This window comes from Drosophila grimshawi, unplaced genomic scaffold (assembly GCF_018153295.1).
Source record: "Drosophila grimshawi isolate 15287-2541.00 unplaced genomic scaffold, ASM1815329v1 contig_1377, whole genome shotgun sequence".
In the NCBI taxonomy this organism is placed as follows: domain Eukaryota; kingdom Metazoa; phylum Arthropoda; class Insecta; order Diptera; family Drosophilidae; genus Drosophila; species Drosophila grimshawi.
Window position 1 is genome coordinate 13,111,509 of NW_025062900.1, and position 23,695 is coordinate 13,135,203.

General features: G+C 41.5%; 4 protein-coding genes across 5 annotated transcripts; 1 reads left to right on the forward strand and 3 right to left on the reverse strand.

Moving 5' to 3' along the window:
- Window positions 1-538: 538 nt before the first annotated feature.
- LOC6562616 (transcription factor Maf) lies at window positions 539-2,748 on the reverse strand. Its single transcript, XM_001988287.3, has one exon. The coding sequence runs from the start codon at window positions 2,398-2,400 to the stop codon at window positions 820-822; it is 1,581 nt and encodes a 526-aa protein (XP_001988323.2). The 5' UTR covers window positions 2,401-2,748; the 3' UTR covers window positions 539-819.
- Window positions 2,749-9,942: 7,194 nt separating this feature from the next.
- LOC6562058 (alpha-tocopherol transfer protein) lies at window positions 9,943-13,038 on the reverse strand. Of its 2 annotated transcripts, none has more exons than XM_001988286.3 (6): window positions 12,992-13,038; window positions 10,989-11,142; window positions 10,838-10,932; window positions 10,435-10,779; window positions 10,196-10,374; window positions 9,943-10,134 (listed from the first exon to the last, which is right to left on the reverse strand). In XM_001988286.3, exons 2-6 carry the CDS (start codon window positions 11,122-11,124, stop codon window positions 10,017-10,019), a joined length of 873 nt encoding a protein of 290 aa, XP_001988322.1. In that variant the 5' UTR covers window positions 11,125-11,142; window positions 12,992-13,038; the 3' UTR covers window positions 9,943-10,016. The 2 variants fall into 2 exon arrangements, with proteins under 2 accessions (XP_001988322.1, XP_032591896.1); XM_032736005.2 differs by lacking the exon at window positions 12,992-13,038 and adding an exon at window positions 11,561-11,633.
- Window positions 13,039-14,283: 1,245 nt separating this feature from the next.
- LOC6562057 (DNA topoisomerase 2) lies at window positions 14,284-20,938 on the forward strand. Its single transcript, XM_032736277.1, has 5 exons — window positions 14,284-14,541; window positions 15,475-16,062; window positions 16,139-17,407; window positions 17,501-19,717; window positions 19,796-20,938. The coding sequence occupies exons 2-5, from the start codon at window positions 15,505-15,507 to the stop codon at window positions 20,159-20,161; spliced, it is 4,410 nt and encodes a 1,469-aa protein (XP_032592168.1). The 5' UTR covers window positions 14,284-14,541; window positions 15,475-15,504; the 3' UTR covers window positions 20,162-20,938.
- A 281-nt stretch (window positions 20,939-21,219) lies between these two features.
- Window positions 21,220-23,688, reverse strand: LOC6561595 (ran GTPase-activating protein). The gene is made up of 5 exons (XM_001988284.2): window positions 23,395-23,688; window positions 22,648-23,329; window positions 22,088-22,589; window positions 21,738-21,929; window positions 21,220-21,668 (listed from the first exon to the last, which is right to left on the reverse strand). Exons 1-5 carry the CDS (start codon window positions 23,492-23,494, stop codon window positions 21,339-21,341), a joined length of 1,806 nt encoding a protein of 601 aa, XP_001988320.1. The 5' UTR covers window positions 23,495-23,688; the 3' UTR covers window positions 21,220-21,338.
- Between the last annotated feature and the right edge of the window lie 7 nt (window positions 23,689-23,695).

The window sequence follows — 23,695 nt, forward strand, 5'->3', positions numbered from 1 at the left end:
TGTGTTTGTTGATTTTTAAATGCTCGAAAAATACCTTTTGCAATCGTAATTCGATTAAGGGAACGCCCTGAAATAATCCACAATGAGAAAAACTGAGAGAACAAAAGGAAAATAATTTAAGTCTTTCGAAAAGTTCTGTAACTTGGAAATACACTAAATATATATATATATGTATGTATATGATATTAAACCAAATTCGCTTGGGCCATAATACCAAATATGTAATTATGTTGTAAAACTAAAAAAAATATATTATATAACTTCCAAAATTATGAATATTTTCCAAATTTTGTAAAAATTAAAAAAAAACATCGAAGATCTTTTTTCTTTAAGCTAAGTGGATCAGTAAAATTGTATAATATATAATATAATTTTATATTTGTGGTACTTTTAACAGAACTCTTTTTTGAAATACAGAAAAAAAATATATATATTTAGATTTGGAGTTAAAAAAAAATATATATATATGATGCCAAAATGAAGTATTTTTTTGGATACTTATATGAAAACAATTTGAGAACTTATTTTAAGAAATAAATTATAATAAAAGACAAATAATATACATTCTCGGAACTCTTTCACCGAAATAGATGGGATTTTGAAATAAATTTGGAATCTTTTTCATTTGTGGATTATTTAAAGGCGCCATTTTACCCGATTAGTTTAGTTGACCACCTGCTGCGGTGGCCATTGCGAATGCGGATGTGGATGCGGATGTGGATGCGAGGCACGATGCTGCGACTGGTGCTGCTGCTGCTGCTGCAACGAATGCGAGTTACTATTGGAGGTGGAAGCTGTTGAGGCCGCCGCCAGTTGGCGTCATAGGTAAAACTCCGGTGAACTTTGATTGTCGGCGCCGCCGGCGGCTGCGGCGCCCGATCTCTGCTGCTGCAGTCGCTGCATGAGCGTGTCACGCTCCTGGCAGACGCGCGAATACTCCACCTTGAGCCGATGCAGATCCTGATTGAGCTGGCGATTCGCCTTCTCCAGTTCGTGGCGCTGATGCAGACGCTTGGAGCGACAGTTCTGGGCATAGCCACGATTCTTGAGCGTGCGTCGCTTCTGCTTCAGACGCACTACCTCCTCGCGTGGGCAGCCATGGAGTCGCTTGTTCAGCTCCCGCACCGTCAGCGTTGTCAGCATATCATCGTTGAGGCAATCCTCCAGCGTTGCATTGCTGTACGCGCCGGAGCACGTGTGCGGCGAATTGTTTGAGCTGCGTGTGGAGCTCGCGGAGAGGGGGCGACACGGCTGCAGCATGGAGCGCACACAGCCGCGTGAATTTGAGGCGCTGCTCGCGCCACTGCTGCTCCCAGCCGATGCCAGCTGTGGCCCGCAGTTCGTTATTGTGGAGCAGACTTGGCCACTGGAGACGGGACCCGGACTGCCCGCATAGGAGTTGGCGGGATTCGTGTGCATATTAATGGGCAGCGTGTGCTCCAGACTGTGGAAATGATGGTGCGGGGTGTGCGTCTGCGCCTGCACAAGCATCTGGGCATGATGGTGGTGATGATGGTGATGGCTCTGCATCAGCGGACGGCCATGATGATGATGGGCCGCAGCTGCGGCGGCATGCATGGCATACTCTCGCTGCCGTTCCCACTCCTCGGCCTCTTCCTGGGAACCGGGACAGGCAAGCGGACGCAAATCCAACGGCTGTTGTTCCGCTCGCATCGAATTTGGCAGCCACATCATCTCCTGGCTGAGACCCACGGCCGCAACATTAGCAACGCTGGCAACGGCCGAGGAATTGGTGCGCCCGGCATGGTAATGATGGGCATAGGCCTGACTGGGGCAGCTGCCGCTGCCGGTGGGTGAACCCACCACTGGCGGCGTCTCAGGCGGTGTGGAGGGCACACCGCCAGGCACAGCGGAGGCAGCCGCTGAGACAGCAGCCGCCGCTGCAGCTGCAGCTGAGGTGGCTGAGGAGGAGGAGGAGGTGGTTGAGGAAGAGGTTGTGTTGACCAGCACCGCTTGTCCGCCCATCGGGCCGCCCACGTAGCCCTCGGGCGGCGGACTGAGCGGCTGCAGTCGTCGCTCATCTATGTGCCACTGATGGCCGGAGAAGGAGCGCAGCTTTATATGCGACACGGAGGCCAGCTGGGAAACATCTCCGCCAGCGGCAACTGCTTCAGGCACGGCAATGGGCAGTGGTAGTGGATGTGTATGTGGGTGTGGCAGTGGTAATGGCAACGGTTCCGTGTCATCATCCGCTGGCGGCTCTGTTGTCCATTTCACCGGCTGTGGCGGACTGTGATCCTCGCGCTTCACATGCCCAATGGCGGCAACTGCCAGTGGCGTCAGTGTAGTCACCGAATTGCCAGCAACACCGACTCCCAAATGATCCAAATTGAATTCCTGCACGTATGTGTCGGCAATGGTGGGATCTTCCATTTTCATCGGATCGCCGGTTCACATGCAACGGCTTCGGGAGTGCGGAAGTCTTGGTGGTTGTGGTGGGGGGTTTGGTTGTTAATAGTTAAGTCAGGGGGCGGGGGCACTCACTCACACTGGCACTTGGCAATGATCGGTTATCGATTCTCGATTGTCGATTATCGATTGTAGCTTTGTTCACACTCACTGCACTTGCCCTTTATTTTCTTTTTATATGCTTTTTCGTTTGCTTTAAATCTTAAATTTTTTTGCCCAACAATTTTCCAATTATTTTTTTTTTCAAATCTGTTTTTGGCGCGACCGCGTCGTAACCAAATTCTGTTTTGTTGCCGCTCGCTGCGTCCAGTTTCAAAGAGTTAACGGTGGCGACTGAGTCTGGCTCTAGCTGATTCGGCTGACTGAAGGGTGGCCCTGGCCGTAGAATGGCCGCGACGCGCGCAGCGCCTCAATTCTCATGCATAAGTATGTCCGTGTGTGCGTGTCGTATGTATTTGTGTTGGCAAAGAGAAAAAGCAGCAGCAGCAGCGACAGCTCCACACGTTGCCAGCTTGCACGCCATTCGCTGTTGAGCTCCTGCTGAAATTACAAAAGCTTAGTACAACAACAACAAGCATTAGCATAGAGAGAGCGAGAGCATGAGCATTTGGCACCCCTTTCAAACGTCCAAGTTTACCATTTGCCTTTGGCGCTCTCTCGTTTTGCAGAGCAAATACGAAAGCCTCTCATCTTCTGCACAGTGGCGCGCAAAATGACGCTCAATTTTTATTTCTGTAACATTTTGTGCGAGTCTTAAAATTGCAAAACATAATTTCAATTCTTTTTGGTTATTGAAATTATGCTTCCTGAGAAAATTTAAGTGCAGTCTCAGACTACAGATTTTGCTAAGGGTGTAGCCCATCAACCTGTTATTTGATCAACTTCACATGTGTCGACTCGACTTACATGAATATATACTTATATATATATTATTATAAGCTGCGCGTATTGTTATCCCAGTTGTTCAGATTTACATCAATTTTTACATATGTATTAAAATCTATTTTGCATTGCTTTGCAGTTCCTAACTAATATTTTCCTCTCAACACATTTGTTCCGAGCTCGTCCCACTGTGCAGGAATACAAAAACACGAACCTATCGAAAGCTTTGCTTCGCTCTCCCTGCAGCTTCGGCAATTTTTTGTTCGCTTTGGTTTTGACTTCGTCGTTGCTATCGTCGGTTTGCATTGCTTTGCTCTGGTGGTGGTGGTGGTGGTGGTTGTTGTTGGTCTTCTTGAAGTAGGCGTTTTTGAATTGCCATCGAGCGCATAAAAAATGGCTCACACACACATATACTTAAGCAAGCATAGAGCGACAGCGATACACACACACACTCAACAGCGCACCTTATGCTACCGCGGCTCCGCCCACTTGCTGCTGACCATGGATTGCATAGGTGTGTATGTGTGCGTGTGTTTGTGTGTGTGTGTGTGTGTGTGTTTGTGTGCGCGCATATTTATGAGAAACTACCACAGAAATTCCTACATAGTCAACTTTCCAGTTGCGGGCAAACGTTTGGTTGGCGCTTGCACTGGAAGGGCAGTCAACGCTAGGAAGAGGGTGGTGGGGAACAATGTGAGCATCCTGTGGAGCATCCATTGTTCCATTTTCCAGTGCATAAGTCAATGGGAGATACTTTAGTGCTGATAAGTCGCTCGATTTGTTTTGCTTGTGTATGCGTGTGTGTATATAGGAACTCCCTGCATATAAATAAATATGTATATGTAAATGTATATGTGTGTGCATGTGTGCATACATACATATGTAGTATATATGATTGTATTTGTGTTTGCTTTGGCTTGACTTGTGCAAAAGGATTTCGGACTGGACTGCACAGGTGCATGCTGCTGAGGCAGCAGAAAAATTTCTAGCCCCTCCCTTCGAGTTGGGACCCGGACTATTTGGACATGGGCGTTGAGAGTTTTGCTTGTTTTATTTTAATTTGATTCTTTTGCTGTGCAAATGTTTTGGCTACCAACACCAAACAGATTCTCTGATTCTGTTATGTAATATTGTTGCTGAACTATATGCGATCTGGGAGCTGTGTATTTTATGGTCACAAACTTTTGTGCAACAAGTTTTTTTTTCGGGTGGGGGAAGTGTGGGCAGTTGGTGGTTTCCGGCCAGAGCAGAACCCCAAATGTGGACTAAAAAAAATTGAAAAATGATAAAAAATAGAAATGAAAGTTAAGCAAATTCGGGTTAAAGATGTTTGCTGTAGAATTTTTGTAGCTCAACTTACGGCTTGTTTCAATCAATCGAAAGTTCTCAAATAATTGTTAAATTGTTAATTGTTCTTAACCTTTTCTAAAAGTAATCGATTTGCCTAGATTTAAAAAAATATAGCTCTTCCTATATTGAACCGATCTCTGGATATACATCATTTGTTTAATATCTTAAGCTCTCGATTGACTGAACCCCATCAATTAATAACACTATTATTTGATATTTTCCAATAATAATTCGATTTTCCTGCGGTATGAAATTTAATCCATGTTTTATTCGCTAGTTTGATGCAGTCACACTTTAGAAATGCTTTCCAATCCCTGTAAGGAAGTCGGATTTATCTTGTCTAGTTTTTTATGGTGACTTTCTTATTGATGACTGACACTTATCAGAGCTTTGGAACTATCTGACTATACTCATCTCTGCTAAGCCACAAAAACTGACCACAAAATCTTTTTGCGGCTGCTGCTGCTGTTGTTCTTGTTTTCAACATCGAATCTTACCCTTAGACGAAACCCGCCCGCCTCAATCTGTAGTCGAGGGGGTGAAGTAACAAAGTATTCCCCGCCAGCAGGAAACATAAAACAAAATCAAATCAACTGCCGCCTCGCCCAATTCTTGTGCTGTGGCAAACACACAACCAAAACCACACGGGGGCAGATCCTTTGGGCTTGGATTGCTGTGCCATTGAAGCTTGTCAAAATTAAATTGAACACAATCGAATTATTCTCCTGTGCATGCTCCATTTGTTTTTCTGTTTGCGATTTCTTTTTTTTCTTTTGGAACACCCTGTTTAAGTTCTATTTACTAGTTTAGGTTATAGTATCCGAAGGTTTCGGCCTAACTACTACTTATATATATACAAATATTCAAGTCGTGTTTTGTTAATACAAAGCAATCTTAAAATAAACACAATATATAAGCAGAAATAAAAAAAAGTAATAAAAGAATGAAATATGATGGATATTTAATATTATTTAATATAACATACAATAATAAAACACAAAATACATTAATATTATACAAACAGTTACGAAAACAAGTCTTGTTTGTTGATTATTCAACCACAGGAAATTTACCGATTTACAGGGCATATCACAGTTGCTCCACTTAATATTTATTTGCCTTCCCACTCAACTTGTTTTTTTTTTTCTCGTTCCGTTGGCCCCATTCAAAATGACTCGAGTCAACGGCACTCAGAGGCTGCTGTGATTTAACCGTCGAGATTTCTATATGGCTGGACGAGAGTCAAAAAAAAACACTCAGCGAATAGACAACTGCAGCACTTAGCCATATTAAAAAGGGTTAAAGGTGTGCAAATATTTGCCAGCGGCCAATTAAAATATTGTAATAATCAACGTTGTTCGTGGCGAAAGGGTATTTTTCATGGATCTCCCTCAGCCAGGTGGTGCTCAGGACACGTGCTGATGCTGCCTGATAGAGTTGGAGAGCGGGGGGCTTTGCCTATTTTGCTCGGCTATTTACTTTAAGCCCTCATGCCCAAAAGTATGCCGCGGTTTTTTTCACTGCTCATTTACAACTAATTCGCGGCTGAAGTGCCTCGACTTTTGTTTGTTGACTTAGACTAAGTCCCTGTGTATGTGTGTGTGGGTTTGTGTATGTGTATGTGTATGTATTTGTGTTTTACCCATTGTCATTCGCTGTATCCCCTCAAATATTTGCATGACGAGTCCTTTTCAATTGCATCTCAATTGATTCCCGCATATTACGTGAATGTTTATTACGCCGGATTAGGCAGCATTAAAAGCGCATAGATTTCCTCGCATGTTATCCACTGCTTCTCAAAACGCCACCCGTCTTCAGTCTGCCATGTGATGTGATTGATTGTCAACCAGCAGTCCTCTCCTACCCTCTCTTTCTCTCATTCTCTGCACACCCCCTCCAATGATTGCTTCATCTCCTGGAGTGCACTTTAAACATGAGCAAATATCGTGTTTTATCACAAATAATTTCTGGTAAATCAACAGAAAATCGATGCCAGCGGTTGACATCGACTTGCACAAAAATTTACATTGCCATTGCTTCCCACCCAGTCCAACGTTGCTCCTGCTCGTTTCCATATGAGTTGCGGCCAGTGGGTTGTCTCTATAAAAACTCGACGGGCGGCTTAAATGTCATGTGAGGGGATATCAATTGAATATGTAGAATCGATACAGGCAGAATGTTAGAATATATAGTAAAGTTGAGCTTAGCAGGTGAATGCTGTATGTTTAGTAACTGTTATACGTATATTATAAGTATATATATATTATATATATTATAAGTCTGCTAATTCGCTGCTTAATATGCTTTGTGTGTTATACTGACTTTTTAAGTAATTATGAATTTATCTTGGGGCATTTAATTTGTACATAAATCGGAAATTATATCTGGCCTCAGAGTATCTCGCGCTTTCGCATTTTATTATGCATGTTGATCTTGAATCTATCGGGACCGGTTCTTCTAGTCTTAATTATATTTGTAATACCTACATTGTTGTATGTTATTTACAGAATAATGATGCAATTAAATGTAGATTTTTTCAATTTAATTGATTACACAGTTTGAATTAATCACAGCATGTTGGGCAACCTTCTTGAATATGAATGATAATATCTTAAAGTTAATTTGCCGCTATTTCCCTATTTTGTCTAACAAGTGCAACAAGTTTTTTCCTTAACTAAAATCAAACGACAGATAATAAAACATACTTCATATTTTTTATATACCCCTTGCAATAAAGATTTATATTTTGTTCACACTCGAAAATTAACCATATTATACGAGTGCCACATTTGTGGGCGTAACCCGGCTGTCAACTGTCAGTCAACTCTGACACTTGGACATGCCGTACCTGACCTTTTTCACACTGCACACACACACACACACACTCTCTTAGAGAGAAGGGTGACATTTGTTGGCAACCCTCAGCTGTGCGCTTGTCGGCTTTTGTAATTGTTTCCTAATGAGCTCTATGACCAAGCACTCACCCCTCTGCACTCGTCTCCTCATCATCCATCAGCCAATGTCGTTGGTTATCAGGCGTCGCAGTTTATCATTCACTCATTGGCAGAAATGTTAGCCAAAACAGGAGGAACGACAATAAATTATGGGCAGCGATTTGTAAACAACATGAAGTCAGCCAAAAAGAGCGAAACTGACCCAGCACTAAACCCATAAATAAACTGGCTGGCAAAAATAATTGAAATATTTGCTGTCAATGTGTTGACTTCCGTTTGGTAGCATCTTCCTCTTCTACTTCCTATGTCCGGAGGCGAAGGTGTAAACTGTATAAATGGCGGCTCGTTATGACCCCTGGTTAAGAGCACAGACACCGGCGTGGACACAGAGCACAACCTCATCGATGTGGGACCACCATGCCTTGATAAATGGTTGCAAAATATACATATATATCTTTCACATGGCCCCGTGGTTGGGGCAAGCCGTGTGCGTGCCAAGGAAATCATTGCGGATTAAGCTGAGATTGAGTTATAATCGCTGCTTAACGATAAGGATTTAGCATGTTTACTCCGGGTACGGATTATAAAGACAATGGCTTAGCTATAAGATGACCTGCAGGTATCAGGCTGGGAAAGTAAAATGGATATAACTATTAGATTATTTTTTTAATGAAAAAAACTACATTATCCTGACTCAATGTTTAAGTGTGTCTCTTTTTAAAATATCAGTAAGTCGTTTTCAGCTGATTAAACATTCCTTAGCTGTCTGAGGCTATAGGTGAAGAAATTTCAGTATACAGTAAATACCACCTTGGACTGCAGGTTGAATGGGGCGTTGCAATGATCTGAATTGTAATATATTTATAATATAATTACTAATACATTTTATTTTATTTTACTTCCTTACTAAAAGGGAAAATGCCTGAACATTATCCATCTAATAGAAGTTTACGTTAGGTGGGGTAATCAATTTACATTACAAATATCTACAAATTGTGTTCCTCTCCCCCCAGAAACATTCTAGGAATTATTTTGTTTTTCAGACACCATATTTCGAATGTACGAAATAAAACAGGAGACATCCCTCTCTGTTCATTTTAGCTTTTGTACTACTTATTCGCATGTGGCATATGTTGAGTAGCACAGTTTCGCAATGTGGACACCCCTTGCCGCTTGACACGCCCCCGCTCCTAGTCGATATCAATGGAATAGAAATAAATTTGGTGTTCGCCTGCCATAAATTATATTCAGTTCAGCCTTTGGCTCGCACACGTGTTACTTGGATCTGAGCTAATAACGGGACAGTGTCCGTGTTCCCATTCCACTCTCGCCCCCCTTCGCTCATATGTAGGCTATGTTTATGCTAGCCGCCAGTGTGTGTGTGTGTGTGTGGGTGTGTTTTTTGTTGTCTCTTTTTTTGTTGGGCTACTGTCCCCCATAAATATTTGTGCAATAAATTTTTTAATCTTGTCGCTTTAATCGCACAAATGGCGCACACATAGAGATTATATGCGGGGACAAAACCATCGCTGTGAGACCAGAGACCCCCTGGCACCAAAATCAATTTCACTATCGTTTGACCATTGTGTGTGTGGGGGGAAGGCAGGAGAAGGGGTGGGTCAATTTTTTTACTGTTTGTTTTGGCAGAGAAGACAGCAGCTTCCCGGCACCCCACCGACGAATTCAATAAAAAATATCAAACATATTTGTAACGCTCAAAGAGAGTGCTAGAAAGAGAGGGAGGGAGCGGATGGATTTAGGAGAGGCGCAAAAATATTTATGTGACCGTGCTGCATTTTATGCGTTGTCCAACACTCAATTACCATAAGGGACAAATCACAGCCAGCTGCCATCTCGCTCTTACACCTAAACACATTTTGCATATAAAATACATAAAACGAACATGTCGATGCCTGTCTTCCTTCAACTGGATTCCTTGACCGGAACTAATTTCCATACGGACTGGCTTCCTCATTTGATTTTCTTCTTGTTATTATTGCCTCGGGGGGGCAGTTGTCGTTTTTGGTTATGTTGTGCGACAAATGTACGGCGCATAAAATTTTATATTGACGGGATCTAACCTCAAAATTGTGCTTTGACCTAACCTCAAATGGTTATTTGCTTTTTGATTAATATAAGTCAAGCATTTGATTAGCTAAAAAATCTTTCATTGGTCGATATGGGATGAAGATTAAATCTCCTAGGTAATAAATAAACTGTGAACATAGTGTAGAGTATTGACACTTTTTTTTAGAGAAAATAATCAGTGTGCTAAAGGATTTACTTAATTATTATGAATGAACTGTTACGACATTTAAAAGAACAATTGACTTTTCCTCAAATGTTTAATGCATATTATTTAAGAGAGCATTGGAGTACAAAAAATAGTTTTGAATATGCCTAATCGAAAATAAAACCCAGTTGCTCCATCTCCTTCTGAACACCACTGTTCGCACACTGTTGCTCCAACATTTCCAACCAGAGCGTGTAGGAATAATCCTCATGTAAGCCACCATATCTACAAAATAGATAAAGCCTTTTATAATAAAATACAATAGAATATTCTGTAATTGACTCACCGTTTAGGCAGATTTTCGGGATTAATGTGCTTGTGTAGGGAACTCATATCGCTGCCATGTATGAAAAGACGCTCTCGCATGGAGGCATTGAGGAAAGGCTTGAAAATCTTAAATGCTGCATTAAAGAGCCAGTTCTGATTGACTATGTGCAGGGCGGATGTGCGAATGGGCATGGAGGTCTATAAAAGAAACTTATTAACTAACTAATCACAAAAGATTGCCCCCTTTAGCCAACTTACCACTAATAAGGCAAGCATTTTCTGTGCCACACCGGGACTCAAATGGATCAGATGCTCCAGTCCCAAATCCTTCAAATCAAATATGGCCACACCGCCCATTATCTGTGAGATAGGCTCCATGGAGCCCAGTTCCTGTAGAATAATCGTAGCCCTGAATATATCATCGACAGTGACGCGATTTGGTCGCCATATGCCAAAGCGATAGATGAGTATGCGATGTCCAAGCTGATCGCGATATGGCGTCACTGTCAATATATTCTCATCGCCCAGATGCCTCAGATCAATGGGACGCACCTTCTCATAGTAGTTTTTATTCTCCTCCCGGAATTTGTAGTAGCTGCACAGCTGTAAATGGCTATCATGATAGCGAGGAATGGATCTCATATCATATTTAAATATATACCAGTTTGTAGCTATTTCCCAGCTTCCAGTAGCGGGCACGTAGAAACTTTTCCAGATATTTGTCATCATTTCGATGTGGCTGGCAATCGTTGTGTTCTATAAAATAAATAACTCTTATTTTTTCGAATGTGCACATTTCATTTTGAAGCTACCCAAAATATAATCGCGAAATTGAGCAATTGTCTCCTGTTTGCTCTTCTGGCATTCTCCTTGCTGTTCGGCTATGAGCCGTATACTCTCTGGTATCTCCTCCTCGGTGATGTTCAATTTGTATTCTATGGCTGGCATTTTGCGTACATTTGTGGCCTTTAAGGGAGAGAAAAGCATTTAATTTTGCTACATTTTGGAGGCTTGTTGTATTCTTATTTTTTTCTTTTTAATTTGTGGTAAATTTTATGATTCACTTCTAATTTTGTTTTGTCTGCTTTTATACTTTGCCACACTGCAATTTAATGTTGCCGATGCAACTTCCACTTTTTGCTAGACTTCGTTGCGAGCTGTCAATTAGACTCTGTCACAACTTGAAGCGATTTTCACAAAGTAATAACAATAATAATTGAGAACACGATTATGCACATCTTGTGGGATTAGATCGAGATATTGTTAATCTCACGTGTGTCATTGTTAGCCACATTTTTTTAGTATCAACATTGCTACACTACAAAAGGCGACACAGTGAAGCTCGACTTTAACTAATTTCAGTAGACACTAAAAGTTTTATTACCATTTTGAAAATTTTGTTAATTGGTTCTTGTTCAACGCTCGAGTTCAAGTTTGAAACTGAGTCACCGAATGAGGCAAAAATGAGGACAAATGTTTTCAATCCCATGCAATTTATAAACAAAAATAACACAAACATAAAGCCATTTTTGCGATAACACAAAATGAGACGATGATGATTAGAGCGTTACCCCAGAGCAAAGCTCTTACTGAACTCAACCCAATTGCTCAACGAACCTGATAAGAATAACGTCTCTCCAATCTCTTCCGTTCCATATATACACACACACACATATATATATATATATACACATATATTTATAAATATATATATATATACTTGTATATGTTTTGTAAGCACGTTGTAAACCGATAAATGCTCAGCTTTTCGCAATTTAAAAGTGTGCACAGTACACACCTCGCCTAAAGTTCTAAGGTATATTTGCAAAAGGAATTAGGTAAAGGAAATTACACCTTTAGTTTAGAGTAAATAAGGGACATAAATGAATATTTAAACGTAGGTAAAAAAAGCGTTTGCTTGTTTTGAAAATTATCGTTGAAATTTATTTATTTATATATCCATTATATTATTATTATTTTTTTTTTAATTTTATTGTTATGATTTGATTGTATTCTTCTTTCTTTTTGCATTTTATATCAATACATTTGTTGTATCGTTTATTTATTGTTTTGTGACCGCTTGATATAATTTTAATATGTCATTCGCTTCAGGTCAATATTTAAACAAATACATTGATCGTCAAATTATAACTATTTTGTTGCGATTTTCAAAGTAAAATCATATATTATTCACTTGTTTTTTTTTTTTCTTTGCTTTACCTTTAATATGCAATCTTAACGTTCTGTTTACAGAACAATGTATACACTTTTTGAAAAGAAAGCTAACTTTACTGTCAACTTGTACTACAGTATACGAGGTCGTCAGAGGTTTCCCAAGAACAACCGCGTTGCATTACAGATCTCATCTATTTGCACTCTAAGCTAACTGAAACCAAAATCAGCTAATACGTGCAACTTTGTAAATATTGCAATGTTCTAAACTTACAGGTTCGGACTGCAAATATTGACAGGCGTTAAGCTAGGTTCGACTTGAATGAGTAATTGTAATTTTTAGTATTGCTGGAAATCACAGACTAGAATACTACTCTAATGGATATTGAACCTTTAGTTCAAAATGTCAACGAACCTCGATTCTATTTATAATGTGTTAATTGGAAATGCATTTTATCTAATTGTCAAAGCTACATTCTACTCAGATGACATATCTTTAATTATTTTACATAGGTTTTGTATATACTAATTGATATTTTAAATACCACAATAAAAATAACATTACACTTGAAAACACAAACTAGCTCTAAAAGCGAAACAATCTTGCCTAAAATGGTATACATTTTATTTATTATTCCATTACCAAGTATATTGTTGTGGTCAAGTATTTAATTATTGTCGTTATTAATATTTATCACGCACGGAGAGGCTTGGGATTAATACATTTCTTTCTTGTACAAAAGCAACAGCGTCGTCGTACAAGTTTGTATTAACACTGAGTTAAAGATCGTCGAGAACAAAACATTTTATGCCCCCAACACTCAGAACGACACACAGAAAACCCGTATCCAAGTTGAGTAGCAAGATAAATTAAAAGCATCAAGTTCTGTACAATGCAAAAAAAAGTAACAAAGACATATCATCGAAACTTGCACACGCTTCTTAAATAAGTAAAAATATGTAATCTATGCAACATCATGAAAGAAAATGCAATACCTATTTACTTTAAGTAAAATCATCGGATGATTGTATTACTGATTTTTAATAATGAAAGTGCAAATAGTGTCATCAAAAGTAGAGCAGTTTGATGTCATTAGTTGCCAGTGAGAGTAAATATAATATGAAGCTGGAACTGGAAATCGTAAGGTTAAAAATGGAGGCCACAACTTGATGATGATGATTGTGATGCGAGTGTAATGTATGCTTGTATTTATGTGCATACGTAATAAGAGCCGCTATGCAAGTTCAATGAGCTTCTTAATGACGTCACAATCTTCAGCAGAGGCAATGTAAGTAATTATTTCTAAGTAATTGATTAAAACGACAACTATATTTGCAATTTCTGTGGCATTTGATATTTTAGATATTGTTCTAATCCCAGAACATTCTTTGTTTACAAATATATTCGAACTAGCTTTAGATGCAACATACAATGAAATCCGACCACAGGGGCAAGTGCAACAAACTTTTTATTGTCGTTGGTCAAGGATAGGTAGCCGGGTCTGCGGCAAAACTTGTTTTTGCTTGCCAGGCCTTTTTGAGCATAATTTGGCTTTAATTTGTGTTAATTTGGCAAGAAATTCATTCATAATTTACATATGCTCAATATTATCAATGAAATTAGCGACTGCTGGCTAATTAGAGCTTATAATTTTCCCATAATTTTATAAAGCTTTGTAAATCAAAGAATGTTTAATAACAAATGAAAAATATTTCAGCATTTGAAACATAACCGCCAATTAATAATTTGTTATCGATTAGATCGCTTAGCTTGAATATCAAGCCGAACAGTGCTCATGTGGCAACGCTCTCCGTTGCTGTTGCATGTGGTGCATTTACAAATTTGAAGTTGGCCCAGGTCTGGCAACATATATCGATAGATATCGAAAAACAACTTGGCAGTACTGTTTGGCGACGGGTGCATTGCGGCCAGGCAATTTTCACATCCATCTCGTTGAATTTTATTGTGAAGTCCGTTTTATTTGGTGTTGAAAACAAAACGATTCGCGTTTATATAGTAGTAAGTTTTAGTGTACATCATCTGCGTGCAGTCAAAAGCGCAGGCGACGCATACACACAATATACATACAAAACACAGTGCGGCGGCCTCTGCTGTGTGTGCAATTTTTGCATTTGCTGCCGCGCGTTGGTTTCTTCAAACGAACCACAGAATTTAAACAAGTGATTAATAAGGTGAGCAAAATTATAATGTATTAGATAGTTAATGGTGACGACCCACATTTAGAGCGTTGCTCTAATAAGTGTTTTGTGTGCCATTTTGAAAAAAAAAGTAAATGGTTTTGGCCCAGCGGCGTCGCATTTGCAAATTAAAAATGGCGCTGGGCATGTAGATAGAATTTCTGTACGTAAGCTGTGTATACGAAATGCCTTTGTTCAAACATTAAATAGCTGTAGTTTGTGTTGCCAATTCTTTTATAAATTGATATTTTAGGGCACACATTAATATCATAAGACTACCATAAAGCCGGCAAATGTGCTGCACATAGATACACACAAACACATGCTCATATAAATTGCGCCAAGCATAAGTATTTTGTTGTTGTTTATTTGTTTTTCTTTGTGTTAATTTAAATTGTTCGCAATTAATGGTGCACTGACATTATGTAATGTCAAAAATATTTGAAAATATTTTTTGACTCTTGTTTGTCTCGCAGTAATTGCAGTTTTTTTAGTGCATAAAATAACCGGCTCAACTGTTCTTCGAACACAGGGTTGTTTTACGCGAACGCATCTACGGATTGTGCGCGCTCTTTTTATTCCCAGCCAGGTACGCTGATCATGCTGCTATTAATATACGTGTAAAATTAAATTGGGGTCGTATATATTAAATAAATATTAATATATAAAAAAGAAAAACTATTAATAAAATATATTTGAAAATAGTAGAAATAAGTGGATAATTACCAATATACAGCGTACGGCCCCGCATTATTTAAGTATTCAACGAAAAATCTATGTAAACTGTTTTTCTGCTCATGATTAATAATCGCAGCATACGCAACTGCTTTCGTCTCGTAAACAAAGCAGAACGTTTTGGGTACAGTTGTTATTGATTGAGTGTGGAGTTTTGAGTTGTTCTTAAATGGCATTTCATTTTATTTACAGCACAACAATAAGAACAACAACATCACCAACATGCAGAACGGTAAAAACGCCATGTCCATCGAACAGATGTACCAGAAGAAATCGCAGCTGGAGCACATTCTGTTGCGACCGGACTCGTATATTGGTTCCGTTGAGTTTACCAAGGAGCTGATGTGGGTTCTTGATCTTGAGAAAAATCGCATGGTTCAGCGTGAGATATCATTTGTACCGGGTCTTTACAAGATTTTCGATGAGATCCTGGTGAATGCAGCCGATAATAAGCAGCGTGACAAATCGATGAACACCATTAAAGTGGACATTGATCCGGAGAAGAATATTGTGTCGATTTGGAACAATGGCCAGGGCATTCCGGTCACTATGCACAAGGAGGAGAATATGTATGTACCCACCATGATATTTGGTCATCTGTTGACCTCGTCGAATTATAACGATGATGAGAAGAAGGTCACTGGCGGTCGCAATGGCTACGGCGCCAAATTGTGCAACATCTTCTCGGACAGCTTCACAGTGGAAACATCCACCAAGCAGTTCAGAAAGAGTTTCAAGCAAACTTGGGGTAACAACATGGGCAAAGCGGGCGATCCAATCGTAAGTAACAAATATAGACAACAGTATTTTCTCAGCTTGAACTCAATCTATGACAATAAAATGCACTTTATTGCAGATAAAAGACTCTAGCGGCACTGATTTTACACGGATTACGTTTAGTCCAGATTTGACTAAGTTTAAGATGGATTCGCTGGATAAGGATATTGTGGCGCTGATGTCGAGACGCGCCTACGATGTGGCCGCCTCCACGAAGGGTGTGTCTGTATTCCTCAACGGCACCAAGGTGCCTGTGAAGGGCTTCAAGGACTACATTGATTTGTTTGTAAAGAATGACGATGAGGATTCGGGTCAACCCATCAAGGTGGTCTATGAGGCGTGCGGTGATCGCTGGGAGGTGGCCGTTTGCCCATCGGAGCGTGGCTTTCAGCAAGTCTCATTCGTCAATTCGATAGCCACAACCAAGGGTGGTCGCCATGTCGATCATGTTGTGGACAATGTCATCAAGCAGCTTATTGAGGTCCTAAAGAAGAAGAACAAGAATGGCATTAGTATTAAACCGTTTCAAGTGCGCAATCACTTGTGGATATTCGTCAATTGCCTCATCGAGAATCCTACCTTTGACTCACAGACCAAAGAGAACATGACGCTGCAGGCCAAGAGTTTCGGCTCCAAGTGTGTGCTATCCGATAAGTTTATTGGGTCCGTTTCGAAGGCGGGCATTGTTGAATCTGTACTCGCTTGGGCCAAGTTCAAGGCACAAAACGATATTGCCAAAACCGGCGGCAAGAAGTCGTCCAAAATTAAGGGTATTCCCAAGCTAGAGGATGCCAACGAGGCGGGCACCAAAAACTCCATACAATGCACGCTTATCCTCACCGAGGGTGACTCGGCAAAATCCTTGGCCGTCTCCGGCCTGGGCGTCATTGGTCGCAACTATTACGGCGTGTTTCCGCTGCGCGGTAAACTACTCAATGTGCGCGAGGCCACTTTCAAGCAACTGACCGAGAATGCCGAGATCAATAATCTGTGCAAGATCATTGGACTGCAGTATAAGAAGAAATATTTGAGTATCGATGATCTGAAGACGCTTCGCTATGGCAAGGTGATGATCATGACTGATCAGGACCAGGATGGTTCCCACATTAAGGGTCTGCTCATCAATTTTATACACACCAACTGGCCGGAATTGTTGCGTCTGCCGTTCCTCGAGGAGTTCATTACGCCCATTGTGAAGGCAACGAAAAAGAATGAGGAGCTCTCCTTCTATTCGATGCCCGAATTCGAGGAATGGAAAATGGATACAGCCAATCATCATACGTATAATATCAAGTACTATAAGGGTCTCGGTACTTCAACCTCCAAGGAGGCCAAAGAGTATTTCCAGGTATATTGTCTGTCGATAATATCAATATCGATCTAAAAAATCAAATTTAAAAAAAAAAAATACAAATTATGTCTTCAATTAAATTGTTCACAGGACATGGAGCGCCATCGGATTCTGTTCAAATACGACGGTCAGGTGGATGATGATAACATTGTAATGGCGTTCGCCAAGAAGCATGTAGATTCACGCAAAACATGGTTAACGAATCACATGGACGAAGTGAAGCGACGCAAGCAATTGGGCTTGCCGGAACGCTACCTGTATACGAAGGGCACCAAGCAAGTGAGCTACTCGGATTTCATCAATTTGGAACTGGTACTCTTCTCCAATGCGGACAATGAACGCTCTATACCCAGTCTGGTGGATGGCCTCAAACCTGGCCAGCGCAAAGTGATGTTCACGTGCTTCAAGCGTAACGATAAGCGCGAGGTGAAGGTGGCTCAGCTATCGGGTTCGGTGGCCGAAATGTCTGCCTATCATCACGGCGAGGTGTCGCTGCAGATGACGATTGTGAATCTGGCGCAGAACTATGTGGGCTCAAACAATATCAATTTGCTGGAGCCACGCGGTCAGTTCGGTACACGTTTGACGGGCGGCAAAGATTGTGCGAGTGCTCGTTATATTTTCACATTAATGTCGCCGCTGACCCGTCTCATCTATCATCCATTGGATGATCCACTGCTGCAGTATCAGACAGATGATGGACAGCGCATTGAGCCACTTTGGTATATACCCATCATACCGATGGTTCTGGTTAATGGCGCCGAGGGCATTGGCACCGGCTGGTCCACCAAGATAGCCAATTATAATCCACGCGAATTGATCAACAATTTGCGACGCATGATCAATGGTGAGGAGCCGTTGCTAATGCATCCATGGTATAAGAACTTTACCGGCAACATGGACTACGTCAACGATGGACGTTACGTGCACTCGGGTAATATTCAGATGTTGTCAGACAATCGCATCGAGATCACTGAGCTGCCAATTGGTGTGTGGACTCAAACGTACAAGGAGAATGTATTGGAGGCCCTGTCCAATGGCACCGAGAAGGTGAAAGCGATTGTCAGTGAATATCGTGAATTTCATACGGATACAACGGTGCGTTTTGTGGTCAGCTTCAATCCTGGTGAATTTGAGCGTTTGCGGAGCGAGAATGGCGGTTTCCATCGCGTCTTCAAGCTGAGCTCCTCAATATCCACAAATCAAATGCATGCATTCGATGATAGCAATTGCTTGCGTCGCTTCTCCTCGCCCAAGGATATACTGCTGGAGTTCTACAAGTTGCGCCTGGAGTATTATAACCGGCGCAAGGATTATCTTGTTGGTCAGCTAACGGCTCAGGCGGATCGCCTCAGCGATCAGGCGCGCTTCATTCTCGAAAAGTGTGAGAAGAAGCTGGTGGTTGAGAATAAGCAGCGCAAGGTCATGATTGATGAGCTGATCAAGCGTGGTTATCGTCCCGATCCTGTCAAAGAATGGCAGCGACGCATCAAAATAGAGGAGGCCGAAACGGCCGATGCTGAAGAGGAAGAAGACGAGGAAACTGGAGCGTCTGGCTCTGGCAAGAAGGTCAAAAAGGAGCTGGATCCAGAGAAGGCATTCCAAAAGCTCACCGAAGTCAAGAAATTCGACTATCTACTTGGTATGTCCATGTGGATGCTAACGGAGGAGCGCAAAAACGAACTGCTTAAGCAACGCGACACTAAATTGATCGAACTGGATAATCTGATGAAGAAGACGCCAAATCATCTGTGGATGGATGATCTCGATAATCTCGAACAGAAGCTCGACGAGGTCGAGGAGAAGGAGCGTCTCGAGGAGCAAGGCATCAATCTGAAGCAGGCAAAGGCTATAAAATCGCAAAAGGCAGCAGGCGGTCGTGGCAAAAAAGGCAAAGCTGCATCTGGCAACGAGGACATCTTTCCCGATCCCACCGGCGAGCGGGTGGCATTTAAGCTCACCGATGAACTACTCAAAAAATATGAGGCGCTTGTCAATCGGCGTGTGCCCAAGGTTAAAGCAGAGAAAAAGGAGCCCGGCGAGGATGTCGATGATTTTGATGCGCTCGTTGAAGGCGGCGCCACAAAAACATCGCCCAAGGCAAAGAAAGCGATTGCTGCCAAAAAGGAGCCCGGCAATGCGATCGACGAGTTCGATGCGCTCGTCGAAGGCGGCACTGCAAAGGCTGACCCCAAGGCGAAGAAAGGGCCTGCGGCTAAAAAGGAGCCCGGTGAGAAGAAGCCACGGGCAAAGAAGGAGAACGGCGACGGACTCAAGCAGCCGAAACTGGACTTTGGCAAGACAAAGGTGAGTGTGTAAAACTAAGAAATCAACTCCTACGCTGTTCACCCAAAAACTAAACTCTCAATTCTCTCCACATTAAAGGGTAAGAAGCGAAAGGGTTCGGATGATTCTGATATTGAGGATATGGAAGTGGAGGCGGTACCACGTATGGAACGTCCTGGTCGACGTGCGGCTAGTAAAAAAGTTGATTACTCATTCATCAATTCGGATGATGAGGGCGGTAATTCTATGGCGGATAATAGCCACGTCGTTAACATTCATGATGATACTGACCAGTCCGATGACTCGCCCATTAAGCATCCGGCCAAGCGTCAACGAGACGACGACAGCAGCGGCGGAGCCAAAAAGAAGGCGGCACCCAAAAAACGTCGCAACATTATAGATAGCGACGATGATGACGATGTAGCGTTTGTGGACGATGAGGATGATTCCGATTATGAGGTTTAAGCTACACGACACCCACCTAGGCATTAATATATATATATATATTACTGATGTTCTCATATGCATCCAATTGTCGTCGTCATCGCGATGCTGATCTACATCGTGGTAAATTATTTCAAATTTTTTACCAAAAAGAACGAATGCAAGCAAACGGAAGAAACCAAGCAATGAATACAAATTGTATTTAAGGTTATATTCCTTATTAATTAAGTGAAAAGTATTTCTAATATACCAATTTGCCCAACGGCAACTACTTAAGACTAGTTAAAACACACACACTCACACAGTCAAATGGAATATAATCATTATATATAACCAAAACGATCAGTTTTTAGCATTGAAATTGTCTGTAACAACTCCATTTATCGAAACAGCAAAAAAGAAAAGAGAAAGATAGGCAAACATTAATATTTTAATCATATTGTATAACAACTTCGCAACATTCTGTAATTGTAGATTTTAACAAAGATTGTCCACAAGCCACATATACAATAGAACACACTAAAGTCTACCAAAATATCATGTTTTATAGCATAGTTTGTAGGTCTCACACAATTACGTTTTATTTTTCATGTAAATAAATTTATTTAACGTAATCATCTTGTTTTTAATCTACAAACTATATCAATGGTGAATATGAGGAAAATATGTTTTTGGTTTCAGTAGGAATTGTTTAAGCTTTACACCAATTGTACTTATTCAACTATTCTTTATAAACTTGTGCTAATTGGGCATTGCAGAAATTCTATAAAGTCAAATAAAATATCTGAATATCACTTACATATACCAATTTTTCAACTCGATTGTATTTTTGAACATTTAATATGCATCGGACGACTATAAAATGTAATGATTTAATTAACAATTTTTGATGTGAGCAGGAGAGTGTGTGGTCTACAAGTGTATTTAATCTTCGCATATTTAATTTTAACTTGCACTCGGCAAAGATTTAAGAACAGGGTATCTTCTAGTAGATCAATCGGACTAAGTGCATTCATTGTGAAAAATTGCACAGTCATTGCCAAAAATCATTTGATTTCCGCATTTTCCTCAATCAAAAGTTTATTTTAAGTTTGTACTGTAATTTTATTTATTGAAACATTCGCGTATATTTTTTTAACCGTGTGCATATTATAAATGTATCGCATCACAGTTGAATTGAATGCTCAAATATGAAACATTAAACATCGAGCTGATCGAGGAATATTTGAAAGGTATTTTTAATATTATCATTGGCGAACTGCTGCTTGGAGAGCGCCTCGCGCAGAGCGTAGCGACAGCTCTTCACATCGTAGTCGGACTTGAAGTGCTCCTCGCTGCGCAGCAGGCCCAGCTGCTTGAGGTAGTAGTCCAGCACTCGCGACTCCTGCTGCGTCTTGATGGCATACTCGAAGGTGGACTGAAGCAGTGAAACGGACAGATCCAGAGCCGCCTTAGATGTTTTTGACAGATGCGCACACTTAAGCGTTGTAAAGATGAGCAGCAGCAAGTGATTATCTTCGCTGAATAGCTGTAATCCGAATAGAATTTCGTGTTGTTATTGTATATTTGAGGGTTTCTTTGGGTTTCAAATACGTACATTGATGATGCTCTGCAGCGCCTGCAGCTTGTTTTCCGCCTCGAGAGAATCGAATTGCTGCAGCGTGCACGGCTTTTGGCTCAGGCAGAATTCAGCTGTGGTGCACTTATTGTTCGTCGTCGACTTGTCCTCATTGCTGGCTATGTTCAAAGTGTTCATGTCCAGGTTGGAGTTGACGGTGTCGTCCAATAGCTGCGAAAAAGGAAATATACGGATAATTAAAATTTATCAAATGTGAACAATTCAAATGATCAAATTTTGTCCGTTGTTGCTATCATCAAAATTGATTAAAACAATACATAGATGAAGACGGCTAACTAAAAATCATTAAGGCCAAACGTCAAACGTACTTTGGTCGGAAAGGGATTGGTTGTCACGTAAGCTGTCTCCTCGGCGGCATTTTCGTTGCCATATTCGTCATCTTCTTCGTCTACCTCCTCGGTTGTATCATTCGGATCGTATTCGCCATCATCCTCCTCATCTTCGGCATATTCATCGTCCGTGTTTTCGACGGTCTGGTCATCATCATCCTCACCACCGCTTGGCTCGTCCTCCTCTTCAGACACAACCTCGTCCATGGACTGCAATGCCGCTGGATTCCTGAATTTGGTAATTTCGGCAATGATCTGTGCGACACCGCTATGACCAAAGCAATTGCCGTCTAAATTTAATGAGCGCAACTTGGGCTTGTTCTGCATGGCTGTCACCAACACCAGGCCACCATCGTAGTTGATATCGTTGAAGCCCATATCGAGCACCTCCAGATGTTCATGATTTTTCTCAAGAGCCTCGGCAAAGAGATAGGCGCCATCAGTTTTCAGCAAGCAATCCCCAAAATTGATTTCCCGCAAGCTGCACGAGAAGATTGATTTAACAAAAATAAAATAACGTGTTAAAATTATGCACTTACAGCGGCGTGTGGACAAAGACATCGGCTATTTTGCTGGCGCCTTTGATGGTCAGCGTGTTGTCGTTCATGTTGAGGACGCGCAGATGAGGATTAAGTTTGAAGCTCTCGGCCAGATCGGCGACGCCCACATGGTAAATGGAATTCTGTGGCATGGTTATCTCCTCCAAGGTTTGCAAACGTTTGAATGTCTTCGACAATGCCTTGGCACCTTCATTCTCCAGCCGATTGCGGCCGGCGACAAAGATACGCAGTTGTAGTGGTTTGCCCGCTGCCTTGGCATTCTCGTACAGATCGATCAGCGCCACGGACAGCATACGTCCACCCTCGGGACCCAAGCCGCAGTTGTTCAGATAGAGCTCCTGCAATGAGTAGCAGACGGGTGAGCGTAGGAACTCCTCCAATCCTGTCATGCCATTGGGACCCAGAGCATTATCACTGAGATCGAGTACAGTCAGCTTGGCACCAGCAGCTATCAGGCCAGCGCCGAGATGTTTCAGTGCCAACGGTATTTCGGACTTGAGGCGTCGCGTAAATAGATTCTTCCACAGCGCCTTGCGAAACTCCGGATGCCGTTTCAGGGCTTCGCCAATGGCTTGTGCTGCCTCCACGCCAAGCGTGTTGCCATCGAGATTGAGGGCGTGCACTGTCGTCGCCCCGTTCAGGGCATCCACAACAGCCTTGACTGCAATTATGGAAAATCAGTGTGAATCAAGATTTTTTATTCAATTTCGCTTGCATTTTGCTTACCTTGCTCGGCATCGTCCCAAGTTTCAGCTTTATCCTGAAATGAAATGCACTGCTCCTCGCTAACCTGTGCGGACATGCTGGCGAAACTGAAGCTATCCATTGCCCTGTTTTACTCTTTTTAAATGTGTATTCTTTTTATAAATTAAATATCGAATCTGTTAGCACTGTACTTTTTTTGCGAGCGGCAAGTTTGTTTTAACCTCGCAAAAGAGCGGTAGAAATGACAGCGGCATCGGCGTTTGTTTGCAGCAGCTGCGTTTTGACAGTTGCTCTCGGACAGTAGAGTTGTCTCGTTCTAGCA

Bases quoted from the DNA above. Each gene is read 5' to 3' on its own strand.
- LOC6562058 (XM_032736005.2), bottom strand. The intron at 10,375-10,434 runs GTAAGTTGGCTA...TTTCTTTTATAG, and splicing joins AAATGCTTGCCTTATTAGTG to ACCTCCATGCCCATTCGCAC. The intron at 10,135-10,195 runs GTGAGTCAATTA...TCTATTTTGTAG, and splicing joins CCCGAAAATCTGCCTAAACG to ATATGGTGGCTTACATGAGG.
- LOC6562616 (XM_001988287.3), bottom strand. From the start codon at position 2,400: ATGAAAATGGAAGATCCCACCATTGCCGACACATACGTGCAGGAATTC.
- LOC6562057 (XM_032736277.1), top strand. From the start codon at position 15,505: ATGCAGAACGGTAAAAACGCCATGTCCATCGAACAGATGTACCAGAAG. The intron at 17,408-17,500 runs GTATATTGTCTG...AATTGTTCACAG, and splicing joins AGGCCAAAGAGTATTTCCAG to GACATGGAGCGCCATCGGAT. The intron at 19,718-19,795 runs GTGAGTGTGTAA...TCCACATTAAAG, and splicing joins TGGACTTTGGCAAGACAAAG to GGTAAGAAGCGAAAGGGTTC.
- LOC6561595 (XM_001988284.2), bottom strand. From the start codon at position 23,494: ATGGATAGCTTCAGTTTCGCCAGCATGTCCGCACAGGTTAGCGAGGAG. The intron at 23,330-23,394 runs GTAAGCAAAATG...CCATAATTGCAG, and splicing joins TTGGGACGATGCCGAGCAAG to TCAAGGCTGTTGTGGATGCC. The intron at 21,669-21,737 runs GTACGTATTTGA...TTCGGATTACAG, and splicing joins CGCTGCAGAGCATCATCAAT to CTATTCAGCGAAGATAATCA.